The 27131-nt window shown below is 35.9% G+C and overlaps 1 protein-coding gene across 5 annotated transcripts in view; it reads right to left on the bottom strand.

Moving 5' to 3' along the window:
- CCNY (cyclin Y) overlaps positions 1–27131 on the bottom strand; it is a 256186-nt gene that overhangs the window by 120370 nt on the left and 108685 nt on the right. Inside the window, exon 1 of one of the 5 annotated variants that reach the window (XM_074267121.1) lies at positions 17652–18240. The exons of 3 other annotated variants lie outside the window; for them this stretch is intronic. Coding sequence is in view for 1 of the 2 variants with exons in the window: in XM_074267118.1 (XP_074123219.1) it covers positions 17689–17698 (10 nt within the window). In the remaining variant the exon portion in view is untranslated. Of the gene's footprint in view, positions 1–17651; positions 18241–27131 lie in introns of those variants that run through there. One more of the 5 variants, XM_074267118.1, reaches the window with a different exon arrangement.

The raw sequence follows: 27131 nt of genomic DNA, 5'->3' as shown, positions 1-27131 counted from the left end.
ATGGTGGGGAAAGCAGTTACAGATTAAAAAGGCAAAGTAGACAAAAGAATTCTGAGACTTTTTACACCTGAAAACATTGCAGAAAATCCAAGAAGCTGGTAGACAAGTTCTGGGAAATTCTATTTTATAAAAATCTCAAGGTGAATTAGGCTTATGTTCTATATATGCACCAGGAGAAAACTAGCATTAGGCATAACTGGGAAGAAAGTTAAAAATTATTCTCATACTTTTAAAATGTTATGCTACTAGGAAATATATTGCCATTTTTCTTTTTATATTACCTTCACTTAATATATAATATGTAGAAAATATGATCTATATAAAAATTTTAATAAATGAGCTCTTTTTTTTAGAACAAGAATATCTCAAAGGACAATTCTACTTATACACTGAATATGGCAGAATGGGAGGTTCTTGATGGGAAGGATCACTTTCCCTTCTGTCTTTATTTTCAACACCAGGGGATATAAAGCCCAGCACATAGTGCTCACTTAATAAATGCCTATTGAATCGACATGAGCATATCTTTGGGAAATCAGGTTCCTTGTAGCATAAGTGGGAAATTGGGTTGCTTGTACCATAATACCATGTCTCAGTTACTGACTAAAAAGACCATTATCTACCAGGTAACAACTTTCACAGACCATAGGCACGATATCTAAGAAGAAACCAATAGCTTTTTGTGCTCACTTTTCAAACCTAAACTACTAGGAGATGACAAATATAATACTTTGGGCCTGAAAATTTTAAGCTCTAGGGTTTTGTGTTTTTTTTAATTTGTTTTAAGTACTGGCCACTGGTTTGCAGGAAATATGGGGGGAAAGGAGGGAAAAGATCAGTAAGTCAATTTTAAATACTTAGAAATTTCAATAACTATGTAATAAATAGCCAGAAAACAAAAGCAGCCCAGAATATGAAAGAATATAAGCAATACAATATTGGTAACATAAATATTAGTAAGAAACATAAATGGAATATTCTAAAATAAAGCTAAAAGAAGTGCAAAGGAAAAGTATCAAAACAACTCTCTCTCAGGCACCATTGTAGAACTTCCTTCCTACCACTTTAAATGAGCAAAAGATATCATTAAGTCAATGACTTGATTCATCACATCTCACATATGGAAAGGGCAACAGAAAAAAGAAGTTGGACTACAAAGAAAACCCAATCATAATCAAAGCCACCATCTGTTTTTTTGTTGTTTGTTTTTTTAAGTTCAGGACTACAGGTTAATAGCTTTTTTTTTTTTTTTTTTCCAATCACATCCAACTCTTCATGATCCCCTTTGAGATTTTCTTGGCCAAGATATTAAAGTAGTTTTGTCAGTTCATTTTATAAATGAAGAAACTGAGGCAAACAGGATTAAGTGATTTGTTCAGGGTCACACAGTGTGTAAGTTTCTAAGGCCAAATAGTAATTCAGGAAGGAAAGCAAATCTTCCTGACTCCAGGCCCAATGTTCTATCCACTGGTACCATCCAGATGCCTACTGGTTAATAACTGTTCTACCAGTTAGAAGAAAACACTTTTCCCTTACCCCCCCCCCAAAAAAAAATTTTAGATTCTTAAGAAATAAAATACTGATATTCATATTACCACATCCTCCCAGGCTTTAGGGAAGGGAAGAAGGTAATAATTCTCATTCCCGTTAAAGTACTTTCTTCTAGTGGTTTAAAAGAATCCAAGAAACTTTCAAGACACTTTACAAATTATTGGGCTACTAAACTAAGAATCATTCTAGAATTCCTAGGATCTATACTAAGAATTCCTTCTAACAAAATTTGGATAGTCAAAACTCCCAAAGAATAAACAGAAACTCTCCTTCCTTACCACTCTCCTAGTTTCAGCTAAAATCCCATCTGCTTCAAGAAGCTCTTCTTGATCCCCTTTAATTCTAATGCCTTCCCTCTGTGGATTATTCCTATCTTCTTCTGGATATAGCTTGTTTGAAGCTCCTTGAGGGCAGGGATTATCTTTAACCTTTCTTTATATAAGGACAGTACCCAGCACATAGTAGGAGCCTAATAAATGTTTACTGACTGACTGAATTCCTTTCAAAGATCTAAAGCTTCTCCTCACTACAAAGGCCCATTATTAGACAACAACATTTGCCAGGTAATAAGAAAAATGGATACAATGATCTCCAAAAAAGAAATTTAGCTCTTAGGAAAATGGAAAGACAGTGGGTATAGTTACGATTCAGGCTACAGAAAGTTTCTAACAATCATTTGCATTTAAAAATCTATGTATGAATGTTGGAGGGGCTGTGGGAAAACTGGGACACTGATGCATTGTTGGTGGAGTTGTGAAAGAATTCAACCATTCTGGAGAGCAATCTGGAATTATGCCCAAAAAGTTATCAAAATGTGCATACCCTTTGACCCAGCCATACTACTACTGGGCTTATATCCCAAGGAAATACTAAAGAAGGGAAAGGGACCTGTATGTGCCAAAATGTTTGTGGCAGCCCTTTTTGTAGTGGCTAGAAGCTGGAAGATGAATGGATGTCCATCAATTGGAGAATGGTTGGGTAAATTATGGTATATGAATGTTATGGAATATTATTGTTCTGTAAGAAATGACCAACAGGAGAAATACAGAGAGGCCTGGAGAGACTTAAATCAACTGATGCTGAGTGAAACGAGCAGAACCAGAAGATCGCTGTACACTTCAACAATGATACTGTACGAGGATGTGTTCTGATGGAAGTGGAGATCTTCAACATAGAGAAGAGCTAATCCAATTCCAATTGACCATTGATGGACAGAATCAGCTACACTCAGAAAAGGAACACTGGGAAATGAGTGTAAACTGTTATTTTTACCTTCTGAATCCAATTCTTCCTGTGCAACAAGAAATTCGGTTCTACACACATATATTGTATCTAGAATATACTGTAATATATTTAACATGTATAAGACTGCCTGCCATCTGGGGGAGGGGGTTGGGGGAGGAAGGGAAAAAGTCTGAACAGAAGTAAGTGCAAGGGATAATGTAAAAAATTACCCATGCATATGTACTGTCAAAAAAAAGTTATAATTATAAAATAAAAATTAAATAAACAATTATAAAAAAAAATCTATGTAGAGTCAATGTCCTGTGCAAAATCCCTGACAAGCAGCCATGCAGTCTTCCATTGAATACTTCCAGTGATGATGAACTCATTCCATTTCTAGAAGGTTCTAAATGTTAAGTGGTTTTCCCTTAGAATGAAGCTAAATCCAGCAGTGGGCAGATTGTTATTGGATTCAGAATTAGGAAGATCTGAGTTCAAATACTGCATGTCATCAATGCTTGTGTAACTGTGTACAAAAAACTTCTAACTTCCATTTCCATATTTTGAAATTGATGGTAAGGGATAAAACATGTCTCTTATTTTTTTTTCTTTTTCTTTTCTTTTTTTTAGGATTAAATGAGATAACAGTAAAGCATATTGAAAACCTGAGTGACATAAATTCTATCATTAGTGCTGTTGCTATTACTATTGCTTTGATGGTAGAGATGATAAAGAAGAAGAAGAAAGGAAGGAGGAGGAGGGTGGAGGAAAAGATAAGAGGAGAAAAAGGGGGAAAGAGGAGGAAGAAGAGGGAAGGATGAAGAGAAGTGAAAGGGGGAGGAGGAAGAGGAAAAGGGGAAAAGGAGGAGGAGGAGGAGGAGGAGGAGGGTAAGAGGAGAAAACAAGAAGAAATATAAAAGACATGGCTGAAGACACAAATGATAGGGAAAAAACAATCTGGTCTCAACATAAAGAACAATCAGCTCAAAAGACATTACTGAAAGAAGTCTGGAGGGGGTAAAGGCCTACCAAACGTTAGCTGAATACTTTACAGAAGAGTAATGAGAAAATATAAGAATCTCACTGAATAAAGGCATCATAGATAGGTTACACTCTGCCTTGATGGAAGGTATCTATTCAGCAAGGAAATCAAGAATGAATTCAAGTGTCAATTAGATAAAACTACTCTCAAGGGATGGGAGAAAATAAGAATTCAGCTATGAGGAAAAGAAATTATGAAGTTTTCTTCTATAAGCATTAAAGTTTTGTTTTCTCCAAAAGCTTGATTAGTGCAAAAAAACCCAATATTTTACAGGCTTCCAAAGGTTTTTGTTTTGTTTTGTTTTGTTTTGATCAAAGACCATCTGAGGGAAGGAGAAAGGGTAACATAAGGAGAAAGAACAAAGGAAGGGGCAGGAAAGAATGTCTCTAAATAAGTCCAAAGGAATTACCTTAGATGGATTGTTTTGAATTGATGGCTTGGCTTACCAAAAGCTGTTTGTCCCTCAAAATCTGCGTTCAAATATAGGTATTTGCAGTCTCAAAATTATGAAAAGGGGCAAACTCAAGTTGACAGCCAGCCTTCTAACAAAGAAGCAGCTTGACTCCTCAAAGTTATGAAGAGAGTCTTTTTCCTCAGTGTTATGAGGGGTTATGACTAATTCATGAAGACTAGCAAAAATACCCACTGATCCCTTTCCCCTGAAGCTGCTATATCCCAAGCCGCATTTCAGACAGAGGAAGACAATATAATAACTTGATGGCATTATTCTGGTCTTCCAGCCAGACTTTCCTAGCCTTAAAATCTTTCCAAAAAAATACCAAACCTCTAATCAAAATATATGTTAGGATTACAATATGAAGTTGGCTTGTAACATTCCTTCTGCTCGGTGTCACTGTTTTTGTTCTTTTGTTTGGTTTTTGTTTTGGGTTTTTTTGTTTTTTGTTTTTTGGGTTTGTTTTTTTTTTTTTTTTTTTTTTTTTTTTTTTTTTTTTTTTTTTGGTTGATTCTGCTTCTAAATGCTAGAGGGGGAAAAAATTGAAATTAAAATAAATCACTCCCAACAAGACCACAATTCTAATGGAATCCTCATTACTACTAATTATAATGGCTTAACTAAAGAGACCCACTAAATATTACTTTGCAAGAAAAAAATGTAAAAATGCACTGGAATAGGAAACTTTGGGGCAAAGAAGGGTCCTCTACCAATGGGAATCCACATGGCCTCTGAAACTTGTTTTAGAGAGTTACCCAGGGTTATAAGAAATGGTTTAGCTATGGTGACATGGCCTATATGAGGCAAAGGTGGGGCTCAAATTCATCTTCTTGATTCTAAAGCTAGCTCTTTTATCACTAAGACACAGCATTTCATTTTGCAAAAATAGCCATCACCATTAGTCAAGTTATCCAGAAATATCCATCAAGAGTCTACTACATTGTGTTAGCATGTATAACATGCATAATAAGACTGCTTGTTGTCTTGGGAATGAGGGAATAGAGGGAGAAAAGTTGAAATTCATGTCATTTTAAAAATGAATATTCGAAATTATCTTAAGACATGATTAGAAAATTAAATACTATTAAAAATAAAATACATGGATAATGTTAGGTGCTAGGAAAACAAAAGCCCAAAGAGCACTATCCTCAAAGAGCTAACATTCTCTCGAAATTGCTAAGATTTTCTAAGTCCTTAATTTCATTATCTTCAGAAACAACTATTTTCTTGAAGGTAAAATAAAAAATCTACATATAATACACACTGAAGAAATGTGTTCAGACTCTTTCCTTCTTTATAGGATGTGCAAAACCTCATTATTCAGCCTTGGAGATATCAGAACAATTCCTCTGCATTTTTATTTAACAATATGTATGGCTCTATAGTTTGGCCAGTAAAGCAACATTTGTCAACTTAGCTCATTTGTAAAAATTTTTCATACTGCATTAAATGAATGGAAAATGTTTAAGTTATTGTATTATAGAGATCAAAATAAAAAGGCTAAAAGGGAGGGGGGAAAGCTGCCAGAAGACAAAGTGTTAATATACTTTAAAGAAGGGAGAAGGACATTATTTAAAATTTAATGTGTGTTGTGCATCTGCATTCCATGTACACCTGATATGTAGCATGAAAGAGTAAATACAGAGGCTGACCTCAAAGCCAGAAGATTCAAATTCAAATCCTGCCTCTAACATATGTTGATTGTGTGCCTCCAGGTAAGTCACTTAATTTTATAGATACTAATATTTATATATTTCCTCTAAAATTTCTGCTAAAAAGAATTATCCAAAAAAATGAAATTGTTCCCAGTGCTTTTTATAGGAAAATGAACATCTTGTATCACTAGAACAAATATAATATCTTAATAGGAGAAATGGGTATCAGTTTTGGTTCACAATGAGAGAATATTATTCACACTGAAAATTCTAAACACTTTTTTAATAGAATTCTAAACCAGTGCAGAAAATGCAGAACATCAAAGAGAAAGATGCTGGCTTTTACGTACTGTAATGAGAGTTTGCTGGAATGGAAAGTAGACTGGAGTGAGAATTGGGAAACCCAGATTGAGTCATAACTCCTCAGCTCTTTAGTTCCCCAAGTATGAGAAGATTAGATTAGAAAATCCAAGAGATCTCTTTCCAGTTCTCTTTATCAGTAAACCAACCCATCACATGACAACCTCGGGATATCCACTGGAAAACCAAATTTCAGAAATTCAATTTCCAAAAACCTTAATCTAGGGCTTTGTCTTGCATGATCCTGGGCAATTAAAACTCAGTTTTCCCATCTGTAAAATGAGAATTATTATACTACCTGCCTTATAGTACTTTTTTTTGATAAACTATAAGTGATATAAAAATTAGTCTTTATTTTCCTACATAGAACATTGCAAATGTCTTTAACAGTAAATAATAATAGCTAGCATTATATATTTATCTCATTTAATCTTCACATCAACCCTAGAAAGTAGGTGATATTATTTCCATTTTTACAGATGAGGAAACTAAAGATGAGACAGATTAATTGATTTGCCCATGATCAAATAGTAAGAGTCTCTGGCAAAATTTGAATTCTTAACTCCAAATAAACTAATCTCACCTATCTGGCCACTTAGTGGCCTTCTTCCACATTCTATTATTCATTCTTGTAGGAGAGGAACAGTTTCCATGAAAAAAATTAGGAAATTAATTTCCAAAAAAGAATATTCTCATTTGTAATCATGACAACCATTGTGTTTATATCAAAATCATGAAAGATGCACGACTTCATTCATGAGGAATACTTAGTATGGAAACTCTTATCTCCCTAACTGTTCATCTATAGCTTGGTCTTAGAGACTCATCTGAAGTAAAGAAAAACGGAATAATTGGTCCAGTATCCCCATGGCCACCAATTTTCAGTTTGAACAGAAATCTTCCTAACTCCTAGCTTCAGAGCCTTTTAATACGTCACGTAACCTTCACTATGCTGAAAAGCTTCCAAAATAAAGGCTTATCTAACTTAAAAGACAAAACCAGATTTATTCAATCCTGATTTTACTTTCTGTCCCTGAGTTTTTTCCAGTAATTTAAAAAAATTTTTATTTCCAATTACATGTAATTTTTTTAAATTTTGAATTCAAAATTCTCTTTCTTCCTTCTCCTCCCCCTTCCTTGAGAAAGCAAGCAATTTGACATAGATTTTACATGTGCAGTCATGTAAAACATATTTCCATGTTAATCACAAGAGAAAAAAAAAGATCAAAAAGAAAAAGGTCTTTAAAACTATGCTTCGATCTGTATTCGGACTCCATCAGTTCTTTCTCTGGAAGGCATTTTTCATTATGTGTCCTTGAGAACTGTCTTACATTATTGTACTCCTAAGAATAGCTAAGTTATTCACAGCTGATCATCATTTTCTTGGTTCTGCTCATTTTATTCAATATCAGTTCATGTTAAGTTTTTCTGAAACCATCCTGCTTATTTCTTTTGGCACAATAGTATTTCAAAATATCACATACCACATCATGTCCATCCATTCCCCAACTAATGGGCATCCACTCAATTTCTCATTTTTTACAATCACAAAAGGAGCTGCTATAAATATTTATGAACATATATGTCTTTTTCCTTTGTTAAAAAAAATCTCTTTGGGATAGAAACCTAATAGTACCATTACTTTGTCCAAGGGTATGCAGTTGTATAGTTCTTTAGGTATAGTTTTAAATTTCTTCCCAGAATGGCTGGAGAAGTTCACAATTCCACTAAAAGCATATTAGTCTTATTTTTCCCACATCTCCCCCAACATTTGTCATTTTACTGCAACATCTGTCATTTCATTTTGCTGTGTTCTTGATTTCTTTAATGTATGTATGTATACATACATACATACATTAAAGAAATCAAGAACACAGCAAAAAAAAAATATATATATATATACATATATATATATATCAACTATTTAAAGTAAATCCTGATTGATATACAATATTTCTTGGCTACCCATCCCAAGAATAAACAAGTTTTAAGCCTTCAGGATAAGAAATATGTACATTTAGATGAGCAACAATATTATTTTGTGTGTGTGAGGCGAATGGGTTTAATTAGTTTGCCCAGGGTCACATAGTTAGCAAGTATCAAATGTTTGAAGTCATATTTGAATTCAGGTCCCTCCTGACTCCAAGGCCAGTCTCCTATCCAACACACTACCCAGCTGAATATGAATTTAATAAGCATTTACTTCAACCAGTGCTGGTACCTGTGAGCACAAAGTCAAAAAAAAGCACCTTCAGTGAACTTACAAACTTTGTGGAAAACATTTTAGACGTAAAAAGAAACCGTATTTTAAATTTTCAAAATTCCATTTTCAAATTATGAGTCCTCTACACTACATGGAGTACTAGCCAAGTCAAAAGTGTAGTAACGATCCTGGAAATTTACTATTAAGTATTCCAAAGAGAACTCGGACAAAAAAAAAAAGCAACTAATTACAAATGAATTTTAACTTACTCAACCAATTCTGCATTACATTGGACCAAGACTTAAATGTTCACAAAAAGTGACAATGAAAATTAGATAAAGAAATAGCAATAATAATTTATTTCCAGAATAATAAAAGGTATTAACATAAGAACAAATTACAGAAATGGATTAATGTTGGACATGGGCCAAAGTTCAAGGGGTTTATCTTCAATACCAACAAAAATGATAGAAAACACTCCAGTGTTAACCGCTTCAGGTCAGCTAGATGGCGCAGTGGACAGAGCACCAGTCTTGGAGTCAGGAGGACCGGAGTTCAAATATGGCCTCACACATTTGACATTTACTAGATAATGGATCCTGGGCAAGTTGCTTAAACTCTACTCATATGTCACTTAATCCCAATCACTTTTCCAAAAACAACCGAACAAAAAACCCCACATCAATAGAAGAAAATACTTGCTAATAAGGGTAACAATGTAGCCATTCAAAGGCTGTTCTACAGCCTTGGGCAGGCTTACATCCACTGTCACCCCCAGCAGTAAAATGGTCAATTACAAAAAGTTACAAATACTTTAATAAATATTCTGGGAGCGTTTATTGCACAAAAGCAAGTCACTCCTGCTTCGGAGCTAACAGCAAGTAGCACAAGTGAAGTGTGAAAATTCTATTTTCCTATTGAATTACATAACTTTAGAGCTTTATCTTCATTCCTGATTGAGTTTGAATTGGCCATACTTACTAAACACTTGAGTTTTTCCAAGTCATTTTCACACCTTCCTCTATTGGTAAAGTGAGGAAGTATTTTGTAACAAACAAAACCCCAACTCTTTCCACATTATCCACTTGGCAAATATCTTTTTACCCATTTATTACTGGGTCTTATTAGAGCGTATAGATTATATTTTTAAGGAAAGAGGGGGAGAGTATTACAAATGACAGACATTTATATGACCTGTTCTCACAGAATCCCTGGCGTCCTTCAAAGCCCAGTTCAAGAGCCTCCACCTATATAAGATTTTCCCTGATATCTCTGTTAGTTCCTGCTCCTGATCCAGAATTAACTTGTATTTACTTGGCATATCTTTGGTATATACTTGTGTGTGTGTGTGTGTGTGTATGTGTGTGTGTGCGCGTGCGTGTGTGTGTGTGTGTGTGTGTGTGTGTGAGAGAGAGAGAGAGAGAGAGAGAGAGAGAGAGAGAGAGAGAGAGAGAGAGAGAGAGAGAGAGAGAGAGAGAAACAGAGGGAGGGAGGGAGGGAAGGAGGGAAGGAAAGGAGGAGAGAAAGAGGGAGAAAAAGGGAGGGAGAAATAGGAAAGAAGGGATGAGGAAGAAGGAGAGAGGAAGATGGAGAACAGAGAGAGAGACACAGATTTTCCCCTGAAAAAGCATAAGTTCCTTAAAGGCAAGTTCAAACCTAGCCCCTGACTTTTACTAATTATGTGACCCTGGACAAGTCACATAACTGTGTTTGCCTTAATTTCCTCATCTGCAAAATGATTTTGATGAAGAAATGTCAAATCACTCTAGTATCTTTGCCAAGAAAATCCCAAATGGAGTCATGAAGAGTCTCACACAATTGAAAAATCACTGAACCTAAAAATACATTATTAGTGCCTGAATGATGAGACATATCAAAGTGATGCATTTACTGAGAGAGTCTATGATGTCCTCAGAACAATGGGATATACACCAAAAAGCAGAAGAAATGTCCCCAAGCCTCTAGAAGCACATGCTGTAATTGGCAAGGCAAGAGGTAGCTATAAAAAACGAATCAAAGCTGACATGAGCAGTAAACAGTCTAGTTTGGGCTGTGGGATTCAAAACTGAAAAGAGGTTTTTGTTCTCATGGTATACATGAAGTTCAAAGATACTCTCTCCCTAAAGTATTTCCTGGACAGAATGTTCTTTTTAATACATAAATATAACAATAATTTATCTGTAAGATGAGAGAGCAAGACTAAATGGCCTCAAAGGCCCCTTCCAGCTCTACTATATGACCCTAAATTTTGACACTGAGAATTACCAACACTTTTCCTCTACCAGCCATGTGCAGTATGATCACAGCATCAAAGATTTCATTATTTAAGTGACAGGTCATGTTTGAGTTTTTTTCTAACATTTTTAAAAATTTTGATTTCCAAATTCTTTTTCAACTTCTCTCTCCTCACTGAGAAAGCAAGCAATTCGAGATACATGATCCATATGCAGTCATGCAAAACATAATTTCCATATTAGTTGTGTTGTAAAAAAAAAAAAAAAAAAAAAAAAAAAAAAAAACCATGGACAAAAGAAAAAGAAAGTTTTTTAAAAGTATGTTTTGATCTGCATTCAAACTCCATCGCTCTTTCTCTGGAAATGGACAGATTCAGAGCTGGAAGCAAACAAATTTAAAGGTCTTCTAATCTAATTCCATCCTTTTACAGATGAAAAACTGAGACTGACTAGTAATCTTCACAAGGTCACATGGGTAATAAGCAACAGAACCAGGATTCAAACAAGAGAGTTCTCTGACGTCAAGCCCAGTACTCTCTCCATGGAATCACACTGTCTCCACAGGAAGCTCAAAATCCTCAATTTACAGTTGAAGACACTTTTGACTCAGAAAGATGTTACATATGTCATTAATATTTTTATTTTAAAGTGCAAAGGCATTTCCAGGCCATGGGTATCATAAATGGTAAGCAAACTACCTCTTGAGTGTGGTGAAAATAAATATACCAGGGCAAAATTAAGGGCCAATGTTGGCAGGGTGTCAAGAAGGCAACGAGGTAGCAAGAGAAACTATAGAAGGGGGCAACTTTGCTAGATGTTGCTATAAATATGCCTGATGCCTATAAATAACCCCTCAGCCAAGATGCAAAGGAAGGGCACTGCCTTCTTTGGTTGCAGCTATATTTCTGTTATTACTTTTCTCCTTGAAGGCTATTCTAAGGTATTGCTAAATTAGAATTACACAAATACACCACGAATCTGAAATTTCATCAGTATAGAGAACGCTTTCTATGACTTAGGTCTATTACTTAGTCCCCAAGACTTAGGGAGTGACCTGAGGTCAACTGATTTTCTCAGATTTAGAGAGCAGTGAATATCAAAGGGTCTAGAATTTGAATCCAGATGTTCATGCCTCTGAGCCTAGCACCCCTATCCCCTCTGCCAAGCTGCTTCCACAATTAAAAGGGTTTATGTACAACTGCTTGAAGGAATGAGAAGATATAGACTATGCTTTTGCTCTATGCTAGAGAAACTCACTCTCCCCACCACCCACTTACCCACCCACTTTATAGTCCAGAATTGAAAGTACTAAAGTACAGACAAGGGAAGTTGCTATCCAGTAAAAACCTATCACATAAAAAATTCAGGAACAGAAAGAATCCAAATCCAGAGGTATATTCTGTACAGAATAGAGCAGTGGGAGGAATGAAGGGACAGAGCTGCCCAACCAAGTGTCATTTATTTAGCAAACTAAAATAAATAAGAAAGCAAAATAGGTGGGAAAGGGGCATGGGGCCTGAATACTAAACTCTATACTTCCTCCTAACTTCCTGTCAAAAAACTAGTATCATGAACCTTTTTTTTAACTTCAAAAAAAAATTATTGGTTGTTTTCCAAATAAATGAGCAAAATATGCCCTCCTGGAATAACTTCAGAGCCTTGAGTATCTTTGAAATTTCTCAGAACAAATATAGAATATTAAGCTTAGCAAAATGTAAATCTATTAAATCTCAATATGCATTTATCAATTCTATTACCAAAAAACTAAAGCTAATAATTACCAAGGGCAAAAACAAATAAATAAGAGAGTTTATCTTTTAAGTGTTCCTCCCACCCTACATATATATGCCAGTTTCATGTTCTTGCTTCCTTTTCAATGAAGTAAAAAGTGGTCTAACATGGCAAACTTCAGAATGAAACTTATTGGACTCCTTTGGCAAATCCCAAGCCTGATGCTTCTCCTCAAAACTTAAACAATGGCCAAAGAAAGATGCCAAGAGTACAATGGAGTGGTAAGTATACTAGCTTTACATTTAATGTGATTTTTTACTTATCTACAGGTTGATATGTCCAAACATATAAAAACTCTGGGATATTCCAGAGTGTCTAAATATGTAACGAGATCAGTAGGACATTTGATGGTGGTGGATGTCAGAAAATTTCAATCATGTCCAACTCCTCCTGGGTCCCATTTGGAAATTTCCTGGCAAAGATACTGAACAATTTGCAATTTCCTTTTCCAGTAGATTTTACAGATGAGGAAACTGAGGCAAACAAGGGGATGCAACTTGCTTAGGATCACACAGTAAGTGTCCAAGGCCAGATTTTAGGAGGGGGTCATCCTGACGTTTGGCCTGGTACTCTATTGTGCCACCTGGCTGCCCCATCTAGGAGGACATACTGCAACCAAAATACGAAATAAATGAATACTCTTTCCATTAATAATAAACAATAACAACAGTTACAATACTATTGGTAGATACAGTAGAGGGAGAAGGAAGAAAAGAGGAGAGCTAATAGTATTAGCAATAGTCATAACAACAATAAAAACAGTAATAATAATAATAGCAGAAAACATTTATATAGTGTTTTAATGTTTGCAAAGCACTTTACAAATTTTATCTTGTATGATCTTCACAAAAAAACCCTGGAAAAGAGGTACTATTATTATCTCCATTTCCCAAATGAGGGAACTGAGACAGACATTAAGTGACTTTCCCAGATCTTCAAGTTAGTGTCTGAGACCATATTTGAACTCAGTTCTTGATTCTAGTCACATGTTTTATCCACTGTTCCACCTAATTGCCCATTAAAACTAATAACAACAACAATAGTAATAAAGCATAATCAGAGTTTCTTAAGGAAAAAAAAGAATCTAAGTGTATAGTTCAATGTTCAGAGAAGAAAAAATTGCTGAGCATAATAATGTAGCCATGTGAAGTCCTCTGGCACAATTCACTCTGAGTATTTTAAATACAGAAAGATGTCCTCACTTCATTACCCCTCTCAAAAAAAAAAAAATCATTGTAGTCACATTTTTAAAATCTAAAGGGAAAAATCCAATGACAGAAACAGGTGATGAGTATAAATCAAGCAACTGTAACAAATCATATTTTCCATGTTTAATAATAATGTTTGCCCCACTCCCCAATACTACACTGGGCTTTTTTTTTAAGGTATCAAGCCACAAGTGAAGAAAGTACTACGTTTCCCATGAGTTTCTGGACCCCAAATGGAAAACCTGAGTGAAGTTCCTAAAACCTCAATTCCCGTGGTACTGTGTGTGCCTGTAGTTCAGGGTGACTGTGTGGCACAGATTCTTTTGGAAACAATGTTTCTGAGAAAAGAAGGAAGGAACATTGGAAGAGGTAATCATGGAAGCGTGAGTTCTAACAAAAAAAGTGCCCAGCAGAGTCAGCTTGCTGAGAACTAACTGTAGCAAACTAAGAACCCCCAGCTGTGACCAATATAGCTGAAAGCATCAGACTTTATGAACGGGGAGAATGAGATGCTGCAGGAGTCAATCTTCCCTCCACCCTTTGGTCAAGTTACAAGAGACAGACATCTGCTAAACATTCCTCCTTCCTTGAGTGTGAGTTTGAGGGTCAACTGCTTCTCACATCATTTCTCTTTAGGTTGAAACTAATCCTGACTGGGTCTCTGTGTTAACTGCTTTTCTTCTTCCTTTGCTATGTTTCTGTCACAATTAAACATGGCTTTTTATAATGCATGTTCTTTGTCTAGAATGCTAGCCTGATACAAATTGATTTTGGAGAACAAAGGCTCCCAACAGAGCTTGGACAGACACTTGGCTCTAACCAAGTGAAGTAGGTACACGAGCATTTTACCCCATGTCTATAAAGTATGAATTCATGAGAATCTAGAGTTGACTAGGATATGGACTACATTAATTCAATCATTTTCATTGCTAATAGTTCTCTAAATATTCAAATACGCCACTTCACATGAAAGTTTTTAATTTAAGCTGGCCAAAGATATCAGGCTGAATACAGAGGATCAAGTAAGAATCCATGTCACATAGTGACATCTTTCCCAAGCTGTTCCTTCTATAAGAATATCCACCATCCCCATCATCTCCTACCCAAGAATAGTCTTCACATGACAGAAACAAAGATATTCTATTTGATTCAATATGTTTCCTTCAAGGAAGTCTTCACTAAATAAAACCACCAGAAGCTGTTTAGACTTGCTAACACTAGATGTCATATTGATGGAAAAAGTGATGATAGGCACATATATTTGCATATGCCCAATATGTATGAAAAATTCCCGCACTAATTCTGAAGAAAGATAGAAATTATTGGAAATGAAGACAATAGTGGTCCTAAGGCATTAAAAATTATAATTTTGTGCAGCAAGTTCTACTTTAAGGCATAAGTTGACCCAGCTAATAATAGTTCTCTGGTAAATGATAATGAACATTTTAATGCGTTTCCAACATAGACCAGTACCATGAAGTAGATGAGTTACAAAACTACCCTGCAGGAAATCCCAGAGTTATACTCCTATTGTTTTTGTGCCAAGGAAATCAGGTTAAATGCATATCAAAGAGTTAAAAGAAAATTAACAAATATTTTCAGAATTTGACTTTGTCAGGCTCTCCTGGTTACTAGGAAAGCCACCAAAGAGCAAAAAAGCATTCCAACTTTGGTTGTGAAGAGGCAACTTGGTGATACAGAGAATACAGTACTGAGCTCAGCAATAAGACCTGAATTCAAATCCTACTTCAGATACTAGCTGTGTGACCCTAGGCAAGTCACTTAATGTGTCTCAGCCTGCATTTTCTCTTCTGTAAAATAAGGAGGAGAGAGGTGGATTTGACAGCCTTATTAGAAGTTCTACATCTACACAATGTAAGAAAGGAAGAAAAAGTTTCAACTGCTTAACCTCAATAGTGATGTGAGGAAAGTGAGTTGTAGGATTTACTATGAGTTGAGAAGACTTTCTCTTCATTTCTTTTTTTTTTTTTTAAGCATCAACTAAAGGTATTATCCCTCTGCCTAAATTCCTTCATGAAGTTTTAATATAATGGGCCTCTAAAAATTGAAGACCAATGAGATGGTGTCCTGATACATCATGCCCAAGGAATAGCTTAAGGTCCAATTTTCTGCATGCCCACAATACATCTCTGGTGTGGGGTAAAATAAGGAAGTATGGCTAGATACTCTATCTCTGGGGGGCAAATCCTAGTGGCTAAGTATTACTAATTGTCCCTCACTGTCTCTTCCTCCGGATCCTGATTTGCTCTTGCCCATGGGCTTGCTTCTCTACCTTCCAACTTCAGTTTCCTGCCCAATCCACCTCCCCACCTCTGCCCTTGAGTCACTGTTTGCCTACCATATTTTATGATCTGGGTCTTATCACTGACAGGGCTCCATCCAAAGGCAATATTTGCTTATCTTCCTAAACTTTGCTTTCCTAACAGTGACTCTCCTCTTAGATCCTCCAAGAAGAGCCCTTTATTATGTTTTAATTTCTGTGCCTTCTAAGTCTCACCCTCCTAGCCTAAGGCTGATGGGACAGGGAAGGGATACCCTGAAACCTCTACTAGATAGACAGTCACTTAAAGATAACATTGTTCATAGTTTCTAAAAATTACAAAGAAAAGGCTGGAATTGACTTTAGAAATCCCCTAATCCAACCCACTCATTTTACAGTTAGAAAAAAACAATCCTTTGAAGTATAACAACAACTGGAATAATAGCTGATACTAATACGGTTCTTAAAAGTTTATAAAGTGCTTTTACAAATACATTATCTTCTTTGATCACTGGAACAACTTTGGGATATAAGAACTATTCACATTCCCAACTCACTAACTAGTCAATTGATTCTAAGACATATAAAATGACTTGCCCATAGCCACACCACCGGTAAATGATGTAGATCCAAAGGAGACCAAGCTCAGTTCAGCAGTCTTGCTACCACATTTCCCATTAATTACATTTTACAAGAATCTGAAGAACACATTCTTTAAAAGACAGAATGTGAAAAATGAGATAGTAAAGACACAGATCCTATAATAAAATATATATAAATATATATTACATCTTAAAGTACAGATAATTATGCACATATACACATAATCTCAGTAACAGCTCTAGTAGTATAAGTATTTAGCTGGTGTGCACATGATCAATTTCTAACAATAATACTCACAAAAAGCTATTCCATGTTTTTCAAATGAACTAACAAAACTACCTTAAAACCTTGAGAAGGTAATTTCAACATACAGTCATTTCTACAAACATACAAATGGCTAGCTTCTTCATCTTGGGCAAAGTTCCATTTTGTTGTGGTGGTGACAGGGATGGTGGTTAGTTTGTCTTTTAAAGGTACTTCTGTTTTCTGACTTCCTGCACTTGTCTCAGCCCCTTGGATTTTGATGATCCTGAAAAACCCCAATTTCTAATCTGGCTTCTGCTTTACATTCACAATTTGGGCAAGTAGGTGATGTTGCTGGATCACTGGGTGATCCAGCTCCTCAAGGCCTGAAGTCAGGAAAACTTGAACTCAAATGTGGCTTCAAACCTTGGACTAACCTTGTCTGCCTCAGTTTCCTCATCTGTAAAATGAGCTGGAGAAGGAAATGGCAAACCACTCTATCTTTGCCAAGAAAATTTCAAATGGGGTTATAAAGAGTCAGACATGAATGATAAACAAAGATTTAGTTCATTTCCCCATCCTTGTTGGTACAGAAAGGAGAAATCTCTCAGCTTTAGTTCGTGCACTATTCACTGATATAGAATATCCACATTGTGTGGAACAGGATAGCTTGTCTGACACTGTCAAAACAAATCACCCATGGGAGACAAGGACCAAGCCACTTGCCATACAATAAGATCCTGGAGTAGGGGACTCCTGAAACCCTGAAACTATAATGACACATATAGCAACTACAACCTACCGGCACTGATAGGAAATAATGGTGCAACAAGTCCCACCTTCAGTCATGGGTGAAGTTGTGGCAGACTCTCCAGCATTCTGAAAACCTGCCTACTGGAAGTCTGTTGCATGACAGGTGGAGTATGCCCGAGCATGGAGTATCAACAAGTGGACATCCGGCAACCATCAATAAGGGCACAGTGAGATCCCCTTCCCTTCCCCCTGTATTCCATCTTCAGACCAACTGATCCTCCATCTTCAGACCAACTGATCCTCCCAGCCCATCCAACAGCCCACCTATTCTTGTCCTTCTAGATAGAACTGCCAGGGCCCCAGGTATTGCAGCTTCCAGCTATGGTGAACTTGAGGACTTCCAAAAACTTTATAAGCTCTGTTCTGACCCAAATCCCATGCTTCCTCAGTGGTAGTTAAAACATTCAGTGGGCACCAAATTTAGTTCAGACAAATGACACAGGAGACCAAGCCCTTGTAGTTCTGAGTGGGGAAACATTATGAGGTATTCAGCCACCCACTCCCCCCACCTCTCTTCACAGTGATGCGGGGGATCAGTTGGCCAGTGCTACATCATCCCCCTGGATAATGGCATTCCAGGGACCACATTCAGCTCCTCATCTTACTAGATATACAACCCTATAGAAAACTTTGTGATCTAGATTAGACAAGAAGAAATAGCAGCCCTAGTCTTGGAGTAAAAACTGGAAGAATGGATCTCTCCATTTTTCTACTTCCTTCACTGGAGTCTTTGTGCTATTCCTTAAAAAGAAGAATGGGAGATTATGACTTCCATGTTATAGAGCACTTAATGCCATCACTATGTAGAACTCTCCAGGTCATAAATGAGCTCATAAAATTCTCAAAATAATCCCTTCTCCCTACATACATCAAAACTGGTTTATATAAAGATGGTAATCAGAAGACAATCTTCCTGATCCTGTATGACTTGTAAGATGAGACTAACACTGCTTGGTACAGAATACCTGCCATTTTCCAAAGGTATTCAGAAGTTTAGTATCTACTGAACTAAAAGGTATTGAGCTACTTAAATTGTATTTGCTCTTAATAACAGGGGCTTGCACCACCAACAACAACCACAACAAATTGGTTCGAGTTTATTTTACATGGGGGATAATGTATAATTTCATTAGCTTAGGGAATGAGGAAACTGCCCCTGACAATCAGGTTGGCACTTTCTCTTTAATTTACAAGCTTAGAGAGTTGACTAGAGCACTGAGAAGTGACTCGTTTGAGATTACAAGGCCAATGTATGTCAGAGATGGAACTTGAATCCAGTCATCTTGGATCTGAGGACCTCTAATCACTACATCACAATGACTTGCCTACTAGTGACAACTATAGCTGAAGAGAAAGGAGGAGAGGAAGATGAAGGAGAATAGAAAGAGAATAAACATTTATCATGCCTTTTATGTAAAAGGAATCATGCTAAGTGATTCCTCACAAATCTCACTTGATCCTCATAACAACCCTGAGGGTTAAGTGCTCTTTATTCACATGCAACAATTGAGAAAATTGAAGAAAACTGATTAAGTGACTTGTCCAGAGTCATCTAGTACCTAAAGCTGAACTGGAACATAATCGTCCTGACTCCAGACTCAATGCTCCATCCATTGTTCCACCCTAAGCAGAAAGAATACAGAATCCAGTATATTTTCCATTCAAGAGACACTGGAGCTTCCTTCACTAACCAGTAGATTGAACTGAAAATATATCTGAAGACACACTTTTTAAAAAATCAATCCTACCAAATAAAAGAATCCAGGGTCCAGGACTGTAATCGAGGCAGAGGGATGGTGTCTGAGCTTACAGGTTCAATATGGGGGAAATGGAGTAAGCCCATGATCACACAGACACCTGGCAAAAGCAAGTACACCATCATCGCCATAATATGTCAAAATCTTGAGGAAGCAGACTCTCTTCTGATGGTCTTTTGGCCCTAGATTCAGGATTCCCCAATTTGAAATCTCTTTTTAAATCTATATTTCCTGATTCTATTAGAGTTGCTCAAATTTTTGACACTTCTGTAAAATCAATCTTCTAGACTGTGCTCAATTTAGAGTTCACCATCACTCTCTCTTCCCATATGGTAGGAGAAAGTTCCATTAAACCCCAGGGATCCAGCTAAGCACTGACAGGTTAGACAGAACCAAGATAAGTGAGTTAAGCATAGTTTACCATCCTCCAGATTTATGCAGCTCTTCAAAAAACATAAACCAGCCATTTACACAAAGTACCAAAGCGTGACACTAATTTTCTCCTGTTTGTTATCTCCATTTTGCAAATTCAAATGCACTGAAGCTAGCCTTTCACTCAAACCCAACAGAAAGAAGTGACAACAAACTTGAAACCCAACGAGAACAGCTTTAAAAAAAAAAAAAAAAATTAAGTCAGGGCACATACTTATTCCTGCCAAGTTACACAAGCAAAAAGCTCTAGGAAGTTAACTGGGCAACATTCAAGTTAATGTGATTTGACAGACTCATTAGTACAAGGAATAAGTGTCTTGTCAGCCAAAATAATCCAATTAACAGTGCTCTAAAATCACAAGGACACACATTTCACTTTTTTTGCACATATATGATCAGGTGGTGTTGTTGGTTTTTTTTTAATTTCACAACTTAAAAAAGCCTCAATACAAATGCTGGATATACAAAAATAATGAGAATAGAGTATTTAAATACAATTAATACACATCGTGTTAATATCATCTAGCCTGCGTCTGCTATTCAAGGACCAGCCTAAGTTCAGCAACATAGATCAACCTCCTGGCAGCTGGCCACTAGATGATGAATGTGGCTGCAGCAATGCATGAAGCAATGGCATATAACAGAAGGGCATTATTATTGTCCAGGTTTCGAATGAAGAGGTATTCTTTGATATCCAGAATCCTTTTTTTCATGATTTTGCAGGAAGAAAGAAATAATATAGAGATCCAGAATCTATATTAAAGCTGGAATTTAAAAACTACCCATCCAGAATAATTATTCATTTGAAAATTCAGGATTTTTTCTCTAAATTCCACTGTCATCTTTTACTGTGAGCTAACCTAAGATGATATCATTGCCAAGGTACAAGCAATAAAAATTAACCTTATTTACATAGGTTAATTATTAACTCCTAGGAAAATCATATTTCTCTAAATTTTCTAACATGAAGAAACCAGGTTTCTTTACAAATCACACTTTATAATTTATAAATCACAAGTATATTCATCATCATGCACTATTTTGTATTAAAAGGTCTGTTGTACCATGTCTTTTCAATGTCTAGGAGAGTTAATATCCAGGAGAGTTCTAGATGCATATCTGAAGATCTTTCTATCTTCACCCCCACAATGTGGCATGCTATGCTGCATACAGTGGATATTTTTAAAAACTGGATTATTTTGTCTCTAAGTAAATATGAAATTTAAGAACTCCTTAGGCACTGATGATCTCATGAGGTCAACACTTGAATTACAACTACACCATTACAGAAGTTTTAAACTAACCAGGGGATAAATAAATCATATTAGCCACAAAGTTTTTAATAGTGAGAGAGTAGGGCTCTCTAGAGGTAGGGTTCAAAGCCCTGGGCTCAAATCCCATCCCAGAAACTCTAAAATTTACTATCTCTCTGACCACAGGCAAGCCATTTAACCTCTGTATGGAGTTTCTTCATTTGTAAAATGGAGAATGGGATCAGTGGAATTTCAAATGAGATAAAGTGAATAAAATAAAATAAAAATGTGAAAAAATAAAAACACAAACTTTAAGTCACAGTTTAAAAACTTTAAACTGATATCATTAATAATAAGTAATTAATATCTCCCATTCTAAGCCTCTTCATTTTAAAATTAGGTAAAACACTCATTATTTTTAAATTTCTTATTGTTAACATGGGAAATAGACTTTCATGATTTTTAATTTTCTTATTTATACAGAAAATAACTTGATATTGTTTCCAATTTCTTCATGTGTAAAATGGGAATAATAATAACACCTTCTTGCAGAGCTGATGTAAGAATATAAAACAATAATATTGTAAAGCTCATTGCAAATTTTAAAATGTTATATATAAAATGCTATTTATTATTACTGTTGTTATTGTCCATTTCCTCATATTATAAATCTTCCATAAAGCAGCTACTCCAGTTGCTGAGCCCTTAGTCTAGTAATTCTCAAAAAGTATCATTGCCTTAGATCCTCTGGCAGTCTGGTGAAGTCTAAGGCTTGTTCATTCCTTTCTCAGGATAAGGTTTTTTAAATGCATAAAACAAAATACACAAGATTACAAAATAAACTAAAGTTTAGTGAAAAGAAAATGTTAATTTTTTTTTTTTTCTCATCCAAAGTCATAAACCCTGAAATCCATCCACAAGGATTTTTTTGAGAAACCCTACTCCAGACCAAAGCTTCTTAAACAGTGGGCCATGACCCCACATGGGGTCATCTAACTGAATATGGAGGTCATGAAATTATGATTTATTATCAATGAATGTTTGGTTTGTATACCTATTTTATTTATTTAAATACCCAGGGCCACACAAAAATTTCTTGGGCAAAAAAGGAGCACAAAGTGGAACAAACTGAAGAATCTCTGACCTAAACTATCTGCATTTTGTGGGGAATAACAAGATGATAATGAGAGCAGCTAGTATTTATATAGCCTTTTGAGGTTAGTAAAGAACTTTTCATGTATTATCTAATTTGTTCCTCCCAACAACACAGTGATGTAGATGAAATTGTTATTATTTTAAGGCCTTCCTGCTTTCAGATCTGAGTATTAAGTAAACTACACCAGCTTGCTGCCAATCAATGAGCATTTATCAAATACCTCGTCTTCCAGGTGTGATGCTAAAACCTGAAGATAAAAAGATAACCATGAAGCAGTCTCTGTCCCGATGGAGCTTAAAGAGCAGCCTAAGAAGGATCATCTTCTATTTCCTCATATCTATGGCCAAAGAAATGCACATAATTCAAATGCTGACTTTCTCATCTCCACAGAATCTCTAATGGTCTAAAGTGGGATTGATGAGGTCTAAAGTAGCCTTGATGAGATTAAGAGAAAGAAATCCTCATTATCACTCAATGGATTGAAGTGTATAGATGTATAGATGATTCCATTATGCTTATAGACTTTAAAAACAACATTTTACTAAACAGAAATAAGGTTCACAATCTCATATTAGCTTTAATAGTTTACAGAGTAATTTCTTCACAATTACTCTGTGAGGTATGTAGTTCAAGTTACTATTATTCTCATTTGACAGAAAGAAAAACTGAAGGTTGAAGTAATATTGCCCCATAGTTACCCAGCTAGAAAGCATTCTGGCAAACAAGTAGTAGGGGAGGTAGTTCTGTTTCAGCTACTTTTAATTGACTTAATAAATATCTCTAAAATGGGCTCAATCAATTTTGATAAAAGTTAGAGGAAGGGATAGGGACTGGATCTGTCATTTCATTGGTAGAGAAAAGGTCCAATGAGGAAACTCGCCACAATCAATATAGGTCTGGGCAGCTATAGTTTTAGAAAGTTTCATGGAGCACTGAGAGGTAAGTGGACTTGCCCAGGGTCACCCAACCTGTGTCAGAGACAAGATTGTTTTCTTGTCTCTCAATAGAGTTCATACCAGTTTGGTGGTCTTCAATAATATCAGGGGTGTTTTTTTTTAATGTAAAATATTCATTGTAGGTGTTATAAACACAAAACAGGACAGACTCAACTAGAAAAAGGGGTGAGATTTTTGTTGACTAAAAGCTCAAATGGTGACAGACAAACTCACAGTTGTAATCTGGGACTCTATTGGTAAATGTATAAAGTCCTAAGGAGACAATAGCCTCTGCCTTAGTCAGACCACATGTGGAGTATTAGGACTAGCTCTCATGACCACATTTTAATGCAAAAGTTGACAAGCCAGAGCATAATGAGAAGAAATCATCTAGCATGAAGTGACTCAAAACTATGCATATAAAGAATGATTAAGGGAACTGAGAAGTTTGGTCCAAACAAAAGACATAGCAAAGCTTGTCACTGCCTCCAAATACTTCAAAGGTTGTCATGCAGAAAAAACATTCGGTATAATTTCAGAGGGCAGAAACCCACGTTATGAAAAAGCAGAATTTAGTAGACTACAGGGAAGATCTTCCCAACCGTTAGAGCTGTTTAAAAATGGAATGGTCTGCCTCAAGATGATGGTTCCCTTTCTTTGGATGTACTGAAACACATGCAAGAGGATCACTTGTTCGAATGTTATGGGGATTCATGCTTCAGGTAGAATAAACTAAATGACCTCGAAGGTCCCAGCTCTAAAAATTTATGATTCCAATGTGTCTCAGGCATTGCCTCAACCCTTTAGCCCCATTAATCTTTGCCTAGCCAAAGATTCTCACCCTGAAGTCATTAATTCGATGTAATAATTAGGAAAGGAGTTTGGGCATTTTATGATCAACATTAGAGACAAAATGTGGTCTCTTCTGCAGAAAGGGAATGCAGTATCTATTCTATTGTCTGCTAATTCAAAAAAAGGTCACTGAGAAAATTAGATGAGGATGAAAAAATCCCCATACATCTTTCTGTCTGAAGGTGCTTCTTCACATTTAAGGGAAAGCGCTCTAGGAGGAGGTATAATGCTCTCACATTACAGCACTTCATTTATCTGGCTCCAATGAGAAAGGAAGTATTTTTCAGGCAACTTGTGTTAAATACTTTAAGCACCAAAATACTTATTGAAATAATTTCTCAAGGAAATCTTTTAAAAGTGCCCTGTATACTTCCCTGTCATCTTCAACAGAATTTAATATGGGCCAGGCACTGTGATTGGTGCTGATAATACAAAATAAATATCAAAAAAGACCATCTATGTCCTCAAGATCTATAAAGTCTAATCAGGGGAACAACATGTAAATAAATTGGTGAAATACATGCTAGAAGGAGCAGCTAGATGGCACAGAGGTCAGAGGGCTGAGCCTAGAGTCATGAAGACTCATCTTGGTGAGTTCAAATCCAGCCTCAAACACTTACCAGCTATGGGACCCTAAACAAGTCACTTCAACTTATTTACCTCAGTTTCCTCACCTGTAAAATGAGCTGGGGAAGGAAATGTCAAACCACTCCAATATCTTTGCCAAGAAAACTCCAAATGGAGTCCCAAAGAGTATGGCACAAATGAAACAACAAAAATCTGAAAAGCAAGACATAAAGAAAGAAGAGATGGGAAAAGGCTCCTGCAGAGGAAGGGTAGGGGGGCATTGAGCTAAGTAAGGAAGGAAGGAAGGAATCCAACTAAGATGTAAGAGTAAGGGGGCAGGACATTCCAAGAATGATGCATCAAAATGAAAATCAAAATTATTTGGCTCAGTCATACACTGCCAAGATATGGAGTCTACTAGACCTTAATAATAAATGGTGGGTCCCAGACTGCTCTAGTTTTTAAGTTATATTCTGTCTTTTTCTTTTTTGTCGCTCCCTGAAGCTTTTTTTTACTCCCCAAACTAAGCTTTCCTGTGACAGTAAACTCATTTAAATTTTCTGTTTTTAACATGCTGCACAATGTTTTACTGAATGATCAAATAATACAAATACAACAAAATACAAATAATACAAATAATCAGTAATGATTCTCTAAATAATCAAAGTTGTGAGAAATGTATCTTGAAAAAAATTTAAAAGATTCTAGATGAAAAATTCTCATATGTAAAATGCCTGGGCTTTGTGATATCCATTTGGACAAGTCAAAAGCTATTTTTATTCTTACTTTTTAGCAGTATCCTGGATAGCTAACATTAATAAATAAGGGAATTTGGGGTATCCAAGATAAGTTATTCTCATTTTGGGCTCAACATATTTGATATGAGAATTTAAAAGAACTATATCAACAAAACATAGATATTTCACTTTGAAATCATTACTGACTGTCTCCAGGAGTCCCTCAAAATAAGACAGACTAAATTCTTCCTAGGAGAAAAGTTACCATACAAGGTTCAAAGAGAAAGAGACTCAGTAAATTATACTAAACTGGAACATCTGCAATCTAAGGCAGACTTACCAAGGAAAAACCCATTCATTTCATAAAATGTTAGTGTATGTGCACAGCAAAATAACAGGCTGCTTCTAACATCCACCCTCAAGACATATGCCTCGTGAAAACCATGATACTGTCAGAAGACTATTAAATGAGTCAAAGAGGCCTATAAATAGCCATATGAACAAGAGTCAATTCAAACTCCGAACACTACTAAACATTACCCAAGAAAGCCCACCAGTCTTATTTTTGGAGGCAAGTGTGACATGGAAAGCATTCTCAAAATAGAGAATCACAAAATCAAGTCGATTTTTCAGTCCCATTAATTAAGGTTCAGTAGTAGCTGCTGCCAGTTCCATGCCATCTAACAATACTAAGCCAGTTAAAAACATTGCAATTAAATGTACGAGAATGATCTTTTCTTCACTCCCAAAGAAACTGGCGAATAAACTTACATTACTAGATCTTCTTTGTAAAAACAAGTAAATGAACCATACCATTTATTTGTCTCTATTTTGAGCCATCAGATGTTTTATAGATAAATAGAATATTGTGAGGAAAACAGGTACCAAGGACAAACAAATATTTTAATTCTGACAGTTTGACTTTCAAGAACTAAAGGTTTGGAGGAAAAAAAAAAAAAAAGAATTTTCTTTTGTACAACAGCTTACTGCAAATCACAACCTGCAAAAATAATGAGTATAAATGGTGCTGAAAGAAGATGGTACACATACAAATGATCAATTGAGATAATATTTGTAAAGTGCTTAACAGGGTTGGGACATAGTAGGAACTTAATAAATACTTGCTCTCTTCCCCTGTTCTCTTCTCTGCCATTTTCTAAATGTATTGTTGGGTGAAAAGAGTTGCTGTACCTGAAAGTAAGAGAGGGTTGACTCCAATCTCATCTCCAAAATTTAGTAGACATGAGGCAATAACAACAATAGTAATGATGATGTTAAGTAACATTTATATAGTCCTTACTATGTATCAAATACCTTATAATTATTCTCTCAATTGATCCTCACAATGATTACCTTGGGAAGTAGATGCTACCATTATTCTCATTTTCTTCATTTTTTAAATGAGGAAACAAGTTAAATGTTAAGTGACCTGCACAAGGTCTAGTAGGTGTCTGAGGGTCAAACTTGAATGCAAGTTTTCCTGACTCCAGGATCAATGCTCTATCCATTACCCCATTTAGCCGCCCCCATGAGTAAGTCATCCTCCCTTTATTTTTATTTCTTTTTTTGGTAACATGGCCAAAGTATTAATGTTTTGCAGGACTGTATATGTATAATGGGCAATAAGATGGCTCAATAGAGTCCTGGGCCTGGAGTGGGAAGATTTGAATTTGAATGTGGACTCAGATTCTTATTAACAGTGTGACCCTGGGAAGTCACTTGATGCTATTTACTTCAGTTTCCTCGTCTGTAAAATAAGCTGGAAAAGAAAATGGCAAAT

This window comes from Sminthopsis crassicaudata, chromosome 5 (genome assembly GCF_048593235.1).
Source record: "Sminthopsis crassicaudata isolate SCR6 chromosome 5, ASM4859323v1, whole genome shotgun sequence".
In the NCBI taxonomy this organism is placed as follows: domain Eukaryota; kingdom Metazoa; phylum Chordata; class Mammalia; order Dasyuromorphia; family Dasyuridae; genus Sminthopsis; species Sminthopsis crassicaudata.
The sequence above is the reverse complement of the archived record's forward strand: the minus strand, read 5'-3'. Positions and strand labels throughout refer to the sequence as shown.